We start from the raw sequence: 13653 nt of genomic DNA on the forward strand, positions 1-13653 counted from the left end.
CATTCACAACTTATTTGTGCAATCACACCGCACATTCTTAATGCAGACAAATAGCTTGCTATAACCTCTCACTGTATCACAGAAAAGTTCTCAGTCAAAACCTCGAAAAAAACAAAATAATATTAAAATAATAAAACAAGCTCTCAACTCTCATGTGATGCCAACATCTCACTGTTCATAATATATATACACTCATGCAAACACAGCGTTCAACAAATCAGACTCACACGTCATAATAACAAACTTTCAACCGATCGTTTTTCGTCAGGGGTCAGAGGATCAAGGTCAAACCCTTTTAGATCCTCTTTTTTCTCAAGGTCACGCAGTTTGTTCACTTTTGGTCTGAGGCCTGATCTCACTTTGTTGATCTCAGCGTCCAGCTCGTCATAATCTACGAGGGGCAAAAACAAACCAACTTGAGTTGTAGATAAAAGGCAGTCAGTTACATATCAGCCACGTATGGCCAGCAACAGAACAGGAAAATAGTCACACAGGAAAAAGGTACATGAAGCAGACCCCACTGGCAAATCATCCATTACATCAACAAGCCTATCCAGCATTCCGAGACGTAGATTCAAATATAATATACCTAATACCGGGTAACATTGGAATCAAGAAAAGGCAGCCATCCTATCAAGAGTGGTTTAAGGCCCCTGGTTTAAGGCTCCTATCAAGAGTGGTTTAAGGCTCCTATCAAGAGTAAAAGGGACAGGACCTACGAAACATAAAGTCCCTCTCCAGTAGGATCAAGTGAAGTGAGTTGATAGCCTTGATAACTCTTCAAACAAACAAAGTTAGCCAGATCTGCACCATAGTTTGGCATGACACTGACTCAGCTTACCACCCATCTTCAATACAGAGAGCAAGAATTCCTGATGGTAAAGATAATATCTGAAGTTCAATAGCAGAGACAGCATCAACATCCTCCCCACGGAAAACTCTGAAACACCAGCATGCCTCAAAATGAAACATTAAATGATTAGCCACCATATCATGTCCACCACCTTTTAAAGTGGGAGGGACTCTCAGTGCTATAAGAAATGATGTCTCAAAAAATAAATGAAAGACTTGTCTGCAAAGCATGGGGAGATCTGTTTACTTTGCTAAGCACACACATCAGACATGGAGAAGCAGGTTCCTAGAATTAGAAAACAGTCAGTAAAAAAAGTTTTCGTATCATAAGTTTAAAAAAAATAAACAGAGAAAACAGAAACATGATATTTAAAGTTTCTGTGATCGACAGTTTTTTTTTTTTTTTTTTAGGATCACTAATTATACTAGTTTTCAATGATTACCAGTAAAGTCTCAAACAGGTAAAAATTTTCCAAAGACAAAGTCCATAAGCAGACCTTTTGTTTTAAAGGATCAAGCCTGGTCCTATGAAGTTAACAAGCAATCAGCCACTTGCAGTTTGACACATCTCCCTTCTGATAAGATGATGCGACATCTTACACATTACCAGACGTTGACTCACCTTTGGTCAAAGTGCTGATGGCTTTGCTCTTCTCCACCTTGAGAAACATGTTGCCAGCACACAACCACGTCTTGTCTCTATGCTTGTCTTTCTGCAGCGCCCTGCAATAGAACACAAGAACAAGAGATCTGTCAGTCAAAAAGCAATACTAAGGAGATTACTAAAATGCGAAAAGAGGTAGATTGGATTGAACAATCAAAATATCAAACTGAAATCTCATCTTCATTCTCCTACACTCTTCCTCCTCTTCTATCTCTTTTATGGAGTGACGTAAATCAATATGAACAGACATTTAAAGAGAGTTAAAAACAAAGATCACAGCAACAAGATCAGTCCAAATCAAAACATCGTGTAATGATGACTAGCGACGGGGCACATCACTTACCTAGGTTTAGACAGTATTTATGGTTAAAAGACACTTGTTAGACGGAACAAAACTACCCACGGATCTTTACTTTTAATGAGAGCCGCAAGCAGAGACTGCTAGCCAGTTAAGTTATTAATAATAATTATGTGAAGTTGACCTTTAACTGAGAAAATCCAGATCAGAGAGAGAAGTTCAAGGCAGAAATAAGGTGGCCTCCAAAGACAAGCCACGCCTACAGGGAAAACTGGTCTGAAATGACAGGCAGTTGAATGCCAGAGTGAACTACAGTACAGCCTGAAATAGTACGGGTTCAAAACCCCCTTTAACACTGTGTAAGGTTAATCGTCATACGTTTAGGAAAAAGAAAAGTACTGCTATCTGCGACGAGTTATGTCGTTTAGGATCATGAAAAGTTGCAAACTATTATTTCCTTCACTTTCCTCTCTTTACTATGGTAGTTACCCCAATAGCAGAGTTCATCCCTGGATGTTGAAGTCATCATCACATCACGACGGACAAACTATAATTTGTATAAAATATCATTTATGAGACAAGACCTCTAATTTTAATTATATGCTTGGTGGAACTGAGTCAAACCAGCAGAGACCCTCGAAAACCCACAAAACAAGCAAAGGCCAAATGACAGGTCAACATCTAAAAGTTTCAGCTGTCCTAAAAAAAATTCACACTTTCCATCACAGGTATCTGAACAAAAGTTAATTATTCTAATAGCTCAAACCTGACTGCCTCTCTTGTTTTATTTCGTTGTCGATCCAAATCAATAATTTCACGGCGACTGGAGAGGACATCTTCTGCAACCATTTCGATTTCTGTGAGATATTTCAACAAATCTGAAGCTTCAATTGATGAAAGACCTTCCTCTGCATCCATTCTTCTTTTGGTTTTGTGATGGAAGAAGTGAATTTGTCAGAAGTTGCAGCAAACTGTGGACAATACCATACGAACAATCAATATTTAGAAAACTTGAGAATAAACAAAGCAAATCAAAAGTCCAAGTGGCTTTTCCTGATGAGAGGGAAAAAAAAGCTCATCAATGCAATAATACCTGACCACCTTTCTCACTATCCTTGTTGAAAAAGCATTAAGAAACCCAACACAAAACTGAAAAGACGAACAAACCGAGACACTGACTTTGAACCCCAGACCCTCTCTCATTATCCTTGATGAAAAAACATTAGATCCCAACAAAAAACAATAAAAACCCAGACTCTGAAGCTGAACCCAGAGACCTATCTTTCCACTTTTCACATGCACAGGTCTTGCAACATTTGGTAAAACCCACACATCATTCATTGTATGGTACACGAAAACTTAGCCAGACAAATCTTGAACTGTGATCCCAGCACCAAATCCACTCTCATCATTACCTTGTGTGTAAGTTAAGTGCACGTGTTCCAACAATGGGACTAAAGTGTGTCATGAAAATGTTTTCACCATTTGACTTTGTAGAGAGCTCCGACACGATGATTTACAATCAGCAGCATTGGTGTCATCTCACCTAGATATTGAAAACAGAGTTCAATTTTAGGAAAATGTCTCCTATGCAAGAGTGTTGATTGAATTTTAAAGCACAAGGATCTTTTCCCAATCATTCTTGAAGCTCAGGTTGTTGAGTCGGTAACTGCCAGTCCAGAAGATAACTTGTCAAGACTACACTTGTGCTGCTAGGTCACTTGGTGTGGTTCACACACTTCAAACTGAATGACTATGTGATTAACGTCCACTAAGGAATGTCCTGTTGTTGACTACATCATCTGACATTACTCACTTACTTTCTGGGAAATGTTTTACTTTCAAAGAAATTACTAACTGTCCCATACATAAAATATAATATCTCTCTCTCTCTCTTGCCCTTTTAAACTCCCAGTGGAGCATATAGGCCATCAACAACATTACTCCAGCGAAGCCTGTCCTGTGCATCCTTTTCTATGTGTTTCCATGATGTCCCCGCTTTTTCAATTTCCACTTGTACCGCTTGCCTCCATGTCATCTTTGGTCTTCCCTTTTTACGTTTTCCTTGTGGGTTCCACGTAAAAGCCTGCCTGATGATGCTTGTTGGGGGTCTCCTCAGGGTGTGTCATATCCATTTCATATATATATAAAACGTAAAAAAAAAAGTTTCTTCCCCTGTTGAAGTGCAGTTTGATCCCATTCTTTGACTTCGTAAAAAATCAAATCCACGGTTCATAAATAGGCCTATTTCCAATGCGATATCTATAAGTTTTATTTTGAAGAAAAAGAATTTTACCTCGGCAGTCAGTAAAACTGACCCCATCGCACACAACGGTCAATGACAATCAGTGGCACTTTTACAAGTTGTAATGAACGGTCTACAGCAAATTATAAATAGCTGTATAGCAGGACATACTGACTGAATACACACTGTCAATTATAGGATTAAATTCTCTGTCCATGTTGCTCCCAGGTCATTTTATCCAAAATAGAGACAGAGAACGGAGCCGACGGAGGTGCATGCAATTATTGCCCCACACTAACTAAAAGTAAAACAACTAGTATGTGGTGACGTAGCATGGGTGTTAAGTTTTACCATGGGAAAAGATTGCCAATACGTAACAGCAGTGGAGCGTGTGTATACAACACGGGCTAAAAGTTTTCATCTGTGAACTGTCACTGCAACCCCTTAATTAACTTTTACAGAGTGTCCACGTACACGGTAACCGGGCCCGTAGTCTCAGTATTTACGTACACGGTAACTGGGTGCTTAGTTTTGGGGGCCCCTTGAGCTAAGTGAACGTTTAATGTAGGCCTATTCGTTGTTCTTTTGTTGCTTTAAAAGAAAGCTTTTGTCCAAGTTCTGGTTACTATAAGGGCCCGTCATCAAGACCTGTCAGTGAAACTTTCAAACGCTCATTTGCATCACGTGACATGACCTCTTACGTGTGAGTAGCGCGTGTGGTGGGGCCTGTCAGTAGTCGAGGTCAACAAAGTTCACTCACACTGGTCGCATTGGTCGATGTGTTTTTCGGGACTTAACCAGTGTGGGATGACCGAGGGGATGGGGAGGGGGTATTTTTTTGACACTTGGGCTTAAAGTGCGTACTGTGGTACATGTACTAATTGAGGACAAAGGAATAATAAATAAGAAAGAAAAAAGAAATAAATAAACAACTTTGGCGCGATCTATCTTTTTTTTCCGGGGGGGGGGGGGGTGCCTTGAGTGTGTTGCATTATTTCAGTTCACAGTTGTTTTTTTTATTTGTTTTTGTAAGTGTTTCACGGTGCTCGCAACTGCATAAGGTCATAAGAAGAGCGCGCGAGACACATTAAACTTTTTCAGTTGGTAGGAAATTTTAAATTTTGCCCGGGTGGCGGCCGAAGCCTACTCTTATCGATTTTAGACCACCACGGGATCTTTAACGTGCGCAACTTGCACACGAGCCCTCCGAGATTTTTCGCCCTTGTCCGAGAAGGCTAGGTGTAGATCTTTCCTACCAGAAGATCAGGGGTGCGGCTGAAAGACAGACTTAAGAAGAAGCCAAGGAGTAGCAGCAGAAAGGCTGTAGAAAGAATCAGGAGCCCAGAGGAGGGGGGCAAAGGAGATGAGGGAGTGGGGGCAGAAAGAGGAGACAAAAGCAGACGACAGAACATTGCTAGAGAGCAGGAAAGGAGGTGAAAGGAGACAAATTTAGAGAAGAAAACTTTCGCTCACTACCCGGATTCGAACCCGGGACCTTTGAATGAGAGGCCAACACCTTAAGCCTTAACCTCTAGACTCTAGCTAGAGAGCCCCCTCAGTTGATGAGTAAACAAGACGGGTGTGTACCATTATTCGGGTTCAAAATTTTAGGTGAACCTGTATACAAATAAATACAACAAAAAGCGGGGAAAAAATGAAAAAAGTAAAGGTCATGAAGGGAGTGGAGCATTTAATAGGCCTAACCGTGCTCCAAGCTCAAGGGGCCCCCGAAACTAAGCACCCAGTTACCGTGTACGTAGATAGTGAGACTACACGTACCGTACCCGGTTACCGCGTACGTAGGCGGGCGTAGACATTTCGTATAAACTAAACACTTACATGCAGAGATATATTTGAGTATAATCTCTAGATTTAATAGTGGTCGCTCGTTACGGAAGTCCTCCCTTTTAAGATATCTCTAGAACTTTAACTTCAGCTTTAATGCACTACGACAGAGTACGTCCACTACGTCCAAACACCGTAAACACATACTAGAATGAGAATCTTTCTTTCTATCTTCAGGTAAGGAGAGGAGAGCGAAGTTCTCACTGGCAAGTTTTGAAATGCCAGTTCACCCGAACTCTGTATTCTCACGATTAGAGAGGTTGTGATTGTGAATGATTAATATTCTTTTCTTTTAAAAGTTTCATCACTGAAAATATTTATTCTATTTGAATCAATGTAATCACATGCAAGGGATAAAATTATTTCCACTTGATGAGAACTGACAGTCGTAATCTCTCAAATATACATAAAAACTTAAAAATCCTTAAAACTCTCTGGCCACCACTTCTCGTAGAGAGTAGAGGGAAAAAAATGTGGCAAGTTTCATTTTCGCTTCCTGCATTGGCATTGTTTTCGAGCGGCAATGTGGTTTGCTGCTGCTGCTGGCCAAGTAAAATCTGATAGATCTAGATTTGACGCCTTCTTACCCCTGTAAACCCGACTTCAAGTTATGGCGTCCTTTATTGTTCTGACAGAAGAACGTAAGTGTTTTTGTATTCCGTTTAAGAACGGAATGAGTGAGCCTCAAGTTAGATTCTAGTTTGTTGTATGTAAATTGTAACGGGATCCGTGTTGAGTGTTGTAACAGTAACAGTCAGTAGTCAGGGACTGGGCGTCATAGTAGGGTGCTGTTCAGTGTAACACTGAGTGTACAGTGTACTAGAATCTAGTTTGTTGCAAAAGTAACAGGGACAGGGTGCTGTAGTACTGTATGATTATGTTAAAGTTTAAAGAATAGCACTGAGTAAGATTGAACTTTGGTGGACCCAACACTGAACTGAACGAAGCCGGAACGACTTTGAGCCTCTCTGTGCAATTGTCCGCTCTCCTCATGTTATTGTTTTGCATTTATATGTGCTTTTTTAAATTGTTATTGTTGCCAGGGGGCCCTGAAATCCCTCACTGTTGTATGGCTAGACTCTAGTGCGCACACGGTGGGTCCACCAAAGTTCAATCCAGCGAAGTTCTCAGTGGCAAGTTTTGAAATGCTAGTTCACCCGAACTCTGTATTCTCGCGATTAGAGAGGTTGTGATTGTGAATGATTAATGTTCTTTTCTTTTAAAAGTTTGTTTTTTCTTCTCTTTTCTTTTAAAAGTTTCTTTTTTCTTCTCAGTAGTCTTGAGTAGTACTTAAGTAGTGAGTAAACTTGAACTCTGAAATATGGAAATCACGGATAGCTCGTACAATTTTCCATTTCCAGACCAAGTGGGCTAACTATATTTTCTTTGTATTGGCAAATCTTTTCTTTGGAGGACTTCCATAACGAGCGGCCACTATGAGACAGAGTAGAATAAAAGGCTAGTAGAGGGTTTGGGTTAGAGTTGGTCTCTTCTTTATTGTGTTTGTTGGGGTGGTCGATCATTACGGAAGTCCTTCCCTTTTCACAACCACTTGTACAGATCTATAGATCTAGATCTAGATCTATATACAGTAGATTTTATCTATAAATAACCCTAATAGTTCGAACATAGAAAACTTGAAATCACACATTCATAGAATGCCCACGGTTCCATTTTTTTTCCGTCTTTATCTTTATAAGGAAATTACACGAAGCTCGAACACAATCACAGAATAGAGGTCCAAAGGTCAATGTCTTTGAGTGAGATGCACTTGAGACAAAAAAACAATAATTTTTAAAAAAGGAAAAAGGCAAGGTTGGTAAAATACCACCTTCCCCTCTCGGCAAATGCAGCTAGCTGTGCTTTTTTTAGTATGCTGCTCGACACACGTGCCTGGGCTTGTTGTGTGGAGCGGGTGAGAGGAAGGGTTGTGCATCACAAGATCTATTGTTATGCCCCTAAAGTTGCAATCTTTGTTGCTTCACTTGATTCCGTGACACAGCTGATGCTATAACACTGTTCACGTATCCCTTGAACTACCGAGGCCGGTCCCGACAAATTCGAGCTGTCTGTGTTATACTGTATGTCCGACAGTTAGACTAGGCGTCATGGTCAAGAGTTTATAATGGTATTTGCCTTTCATTCAATAGGTTCCGCATTCGAATCTGGACAGCGACGGAAAAAGTAAAATATTCTCAATTCGTCTACTTTCTTGCTCTGTAACTCTAACCTTTACCTTGTTCCCGTCGTATGCTTTCATCTCCACTTTTTGCCCCTTCCCCTTTGCCCCCCCCCCCGTAGGCTCCTAGTGGGTGGTTGGCGGGTGCTCTGGTGTGATCTACTTCTTTTTATCAAACATCTATCGTCTTTATCTCCCCTTCTTCTTTTTTATGTTTGTTACTCTCTTGTAACACCTCTAATCCTCTGGCGCTCATATGACCTTATGCAGTTGCGAGTGCCGTAAAACCTCTAATATTAGACCAACTCTAAGCGCCTAACTCTTTCTGCAGCCTTTTCTACTGCTACTTCTCAGTTCCCCCTCATTGCTGTCTTTCATCCACACCCCTGACTTTTTATGGTAGGTAAGATCTAACACCTAGCTTTCTAAGATAATGGCGAAAATTCTCAGAGGTCTCGTGCTCAAGTTGCCCACGTTAAGTGAACAGGTAGCTGATCTATATAACTTTGCTATTATAAGGACTTATTAATTCAAACTTTCCTATATCACTCAGTATAGTAAGGACAAGATAAATCTGTTTTAGAATATTGTGTAAATGTCTGTTTTTCAGTGGTAATGGCGGCCATCCTGAAAATAAACACAAAACGTAAAGTTCTGCTTAAATACTTTTCCATTTAGGAAGATAAAAATGCAACTGACAGGGATCACACAGTTTTCCCGCGATTTTCCGTGGTTGCGAGAACTTCCCAAAATCTGCTCCAGGGTCTTAACCGCATCAGCGGTCGTTCCACCACGGCCTTAAGTCGGGCCACGGTAGGCCTTGAGTAGCCTGAGATCCGCCCTAAAGTGCCCCACAATCCGCGGATTTGACTAAGCTCTGCCTATTGTAGTTCGGATGCGAGTCAGACTGCTCGGCGAAAAAGGAAGTTCTCAACAGTATAAATGCGCTCTCCTTTGATTGGAGGTAAACTGGAACTGACCTTAAGAACATTCATTTTAATGCAGATCTGGGTAACTGACTATTTTATTTTACCAAATTTTTTCATGTAGTCTATATAGATATTTTTAATGAAATTTTTAAATTTCTGTATTTTAAGTGGTTAATTTTTAACCAATATTTTTCAAAGGGGGCCTGAATTTTTATTTATTTTTTTCGATAAGTTATCAGGGAAAAAACCTGTCTATTACCCAGATTTACATCTTATCATAATAATATGTGCAAAGTTTAAAGGCTATAAACAACTGAACTACGACATCATCCTCTCAGAAAATCAGCTGTACAATTTTAGCATGAAAAGTAGCAACACAAAAAGGCAATGTACAAAGAAAAAACTTTAAAATATTTTTTATAGCATCCTGCATTCATTTGGAGCTGTTGGGGTCGATTCTAGAGACATGAAATAAAAGAAAAATCAAATTAAAAAAAAAGAAAATATTTTTCACCCAGATACCGGTAGATGAAAATCGGCCTAAACCCCAGCTGCCTGTCCCCTTAAAGATCCCTTGGTGGTTCTAAAATCGGTAAGAGTAGGCTTCGGCTGACACCCGGGCAAAATTCAAATTTCTTACCAACTGGAAAATATTTAATGTGTTCCCTGCACTTATATGACCCTTTGTTGAGCCGTGAAACACACACACACAAAAAGACTAGACCTCGAAAAGTCGGATCAAATTTTCCCTCACAATTTTGTCTCGAATTCAAGTCATCCTGCGGGCACGAAGGAAAACACATCCTTTGACATCTAGACTATCAAGTTACATGAGTCCACCAGGCTTGCCCACACTCAGCATGATGCACACACTTCTGGTATTGAAAAATGTGGTGACTAGAAGTAGACGTTGCTTCAGTTTAGTCATGTGAGGGTGGATGCTGGGTAGAAAGGTATGAGCAAAGAGACAGACAGTGTAGCACTGCATTGGTTCATATTATATGGTGTATAAATTTATGCTTGTGTGTATATAATGCGTGTGTGTTTGTTTGAATGTGAAGGTGGGCCCTATGGATCGGGAAGCGGTTACACATTAAGTGACAATAGTGGAGGGTGGGGTGCTTTGATCATGTTTAGTTACATCGTCATGACTGTGATCTAAGTAAGAACAATATTAATAAAAAGAAAATTTATTAAGTTATTAAAGGCTCATTGGCTTCACTTTTTTCCTTTCTCTTGTTTCAACACTGAACAAAACACACAGCTTGTATTGAGACCTCTGTATCTGTAATGTAAAGTTGTACGGCACTTGAACTTGAGTTGAACTACCTTGAATCTAGTGATGTGAGGGTTGATAGTGGGGTGCAATCAAAGACAGACAACAATGTGGTGCTGCATTGGTCCATATATGGTATATGAATTGTGTTTGTCATACACGTGTGTGTGTGTTTGTAGTTATTTGAACCCTAAGGTATGGATCAGGACGGGATGACACAAGAGGGGTGATTGGCATGCTCTGACCCATTTTGGCAACACTGTTATGATTATGATCTGTCGTAAGAGCATTCTTTTTTAAATCAAATTTTAACAGAGATTGATTTAAGTCCTGCACTACGTAAGAGGGCAATTTGTAAGAGGTTTGGTATCCTGTTTGTAAAAAAATGAGATAAAAAAATCGAAAACGCCACCGATGGATGTCAACCTGAGAGTTACTCCCCTTGATTTTCTTCTATATCTTTCTCTTTAAAAAAAAATTAATATGATTTACAGTTAACAGTAGTTTACTCGAAGTATGGATAGTTGGACATATTTACTGTCAACCCCTGGCGTGTTTGGGATATCTGTGCTCGACTGTATCTTCTTTGGTTGGTCCAGTTCTCACTTTCACTGTTCTATTGTTCTCTACGCACTGTAATTTATACTGATTGTATGTAGATTCACTGATGTGCTTAGCTTTCCTTCTGTTTTGTACTAGAAAGGGGGGGGGGGGGGAAAAAAAAGAGGAGGAGGAGGAGAAGGAGGAGGAGGGGGGGGGGGGGTGACAGGTTTAATTACATGCGCTGGTTATGTTTTATTAATAGCTCATTCATCAATGTCTGACAATGAGTTCAATGACCAACCGCAAAGGAAAATATCTTCAGCAAAATAGAAGAATTAGAAACATTTAAAGGTTAAGATGACTTGTGGTGTCTGCTATGACCTGGTGAGACCATATGGCAGAGAAAGTTTGCCACATTCTGAATATTTAAAAGCTCCGCTTTCATTTGTTTTACCAAAGTAAACATAATTTAATACGGGCATAGTTGGTTTGTTTTTAATATGACTGAGTGGGTGATTGGTAAAACTATGTCGGGGGGTGTTATGATCAGGTTTTTCTGTTTTGTCACTTCATATTTTTTTTGAACTTTTAGATTTGTTTCCTTTCTCTACAACGTAGAAAAAACCTCCTTAACTGACTTATACAGTACTATGTCCATCCGTTGACTATTCATGTGTGTGCGTGTCCAAGTTATATAAGTGTGTGTGTTTATGACAGAGAGTGTGTGTGTGTGTGTTGATGAATGCGCATGTTTGAATGTAATCTCCTTGCCGCAACAAATTTCTCTTTGCAGAGTAAGAGTCAAAGAGATCCGTAAACTGTTATCTTCTATATCAATCTTACATTTTTTTTCTTTTTGTAATCAGAGCAAAGATTGCAGAGAGAGGCCCCTCCTGAGGCCGTGCTGCGCTGTCTGACGTCCGAACTCGGCTGTCTCACCCGACAGGATGGTTCTGCCAGCCTGTCACAAGGGGACACAACTGTAACTGCAGTGGCCTACGGCCCTGCAGAAGTGAGGATGGCTCGAGAGAGAATTGACCGAGCTACTGTGGAGGTGGTGTATAAGCCGAAAGTGGGCCTCCCAAGACCCGTAGACAGGAAGAAAGAAAACATAATTCGGAACACGCTGGAAAGTGCTATCATGGGCAGTGCTCATCCACGCTCTGCTATTTCTGTTATCATTCAAGAGACGGAAGACTTGGGTTCAAATCTTGCTTGCTGCATCAATGCAGCTTGCCTCGCCTTGCTGGACGCAGCCGTCGGTTTAAACTTCATGGTGGCAGCTGTTGCCTCCGCTGTCATGGAGGATGGGAAGATTGTGACTGACCCAGAGAAAAAGGTGGAAGAGAAAGCCGTGGCGGTTATGACATTTGTGTTTGAGAGCGTGGACCATAAGCTCGTATCAGTTCTGACCTATGGCAAGTTTACTCAGGAGCAGTACAAGGTGTGTCGAGATCTGTGTCGTCAGACAGCTCAGAGTGTGTTTGCTTTTTACAGAGAGTCCTTGGAAAAGAAGTTATTAAAAACTGTTTGAATTTCTGAATTTTGCTTTTTTCTCCTTTTTAAAAAGACTTAATACATGTAAGGTCTAATTCTATACTATTAAATACAATATGTTAGTGAAACAAGAAAAGCAACACGAATGATGAATGTGGACATGGTGTTTGTTAAGGAGTAGGCTCATAGAATGAAATATATTTTAAAAATTAAAAAAAAATGAAATGCAGGCTTAAACACTTTAAGCTCTTTTTAACACAGTTTTGATTATCAGTTGGGAAACCTGACATAAATTGCTGTGGCATGAACAGCCTTCGGTGTTCTTTTATTCCTATCAGCTTAATTAAACACAGAAACTAGATTTCAAAGGTGTCACCTGCACCATAGTCCAGTTTTCTTGCAAACAAGGTTTTTTTGTACTCCTGGTTTTACAGTCTTGCACACACTTACTCATAATGAAATTGGTGGGACATGAACATTTTTTCGTTGGGTATGAATTTCACTCTTAGTTTATGCATTTTAAATACAGGTGAAATGGTATAGGCTGAACGCCCCTATCAACACTATTAGGTTATTTAAGAGGTGGGGCCTCAGAGTTCAAAGTCCATCTCCAAAATGGCAGAGTCTAATGGGAATTTCATGTAAAGTGTCTTTCCCAAGGACACAACGTTGGACAGAGCTGAGACTTGAACCCCAGACCTAACAATCTCTGTGGGTCTGGTATCCTTTTCTGTGCCACACGTTCATGCCTTGAGCAAAGTTTTCCGTCGTAATGAAATAGCTAACTGATAGAGACTTTGACAACTTGTCAGAATTCTTTGATTTCTGATTCCATAGCAATAGCAGTTTTTCGAGGGAATGAATTTTAACACACTCCTTAGATTTGCTTAAATACACATTGCATATTATTTGATATTTGTGTGCTTAAAAGATAAAGAAGGAAAGCAAATCCCTTTGGCTTTTGCTTATTTTCTTTTATCATAAAATATGTAGGATTTTGTTCTTCCTGTATAACACAGGGAAGTTTTTCTCCTTGAGATAAGTGTCAGCAGTGTGGGTGCGTTCTAGTTTGCCTGGAAAAACTACCAGTTTACGTGGGCTCGAAGTATGTCATGTAGACTAGATCTTTTTTGAGCTTTCGGACAAGGTTCCAGCAGTACACATATGTATTTACAATGATAGTGGGAGAGTCAGAATTATGATTAAATGAAAACCCTTTGACACATTATGAGCACTCTCTGTTTATTCGTGATCATGTTGTACTGCCCTAAGGCTGACTCACTGGAATGCTCATCAGGCATTTTTGAATTTCTTTAATTGGAAAA

General features: G+C 40.0%; 2 protein-coding genes across 2 annotated transcripts; one reads left to right on the top strand and one right to left on the bottom strand.

The window, feature by feature from the left end:
• Positions 1 to 41: 41 nt before the first annotated feature.
• LOC101851835 (p53 and DNA damage-regulated protein 1) lies at positions 42 to 6073 on the bottom strand. Its single transcript, XM_005109180.3, has 4 exons — positions 5899 to 6073; positions 2581 to 2785; positions 1475 to 1575; positions 42 to 391 (listed from the first exon to the last, which is right to left on the bottom strand). Exons 2-4 carry the CDS (start codon positions 2730 to 2732, stop codon positions 231 to 233), a joined length of 414 nt encoding a protein of 137 aa, XP_005109237.1. The 5' UTR covers positions 2733 to 2785; positions 5899 to 6073; the 3' UTR covers positions 42 to 230.
• Positions 6074 to 6151: 78 nt separating this feature from the next.
• Positions 6152 to 12374, top strand: LOC101852053 (exosome complex component RRP46). The gene is made up of 2 exons (XM_005109181.2): positions 6152 to 6545; positions 11698 to 12374. Exons 1-2 carry the CDS (start codon positions 6515 to 6517, stop codon positions 12363 to 12365), a joined length of 699 nt encoding a protein of 232 aa, XP_005109238.1. The 5' UTR covers positions 6152 to 6514; the 3' UTR covers positions 12366 to 12374.
• Positions 12375 to 13653: the final 1279 nt, after the last annotated feature.

The sequence above is a fragment of the Aplysia californica genome, unplaced genomic scaffold (genome assembly GCF_000002075.1).
Source record: "Aplysia californica isolate F4 #8 unplaced genomic scaffold, AplCal3.0 scaffold00753, whole genome shotgun sequence".
In the NCBI taxonomy this organism is placed as follows: domain Eukaryota; kingdom Metazoa; phylum Mollusca; class Gastropoda; order Aplysiida; family Aplysiidae; genus Aplysia; species Aplysia californica.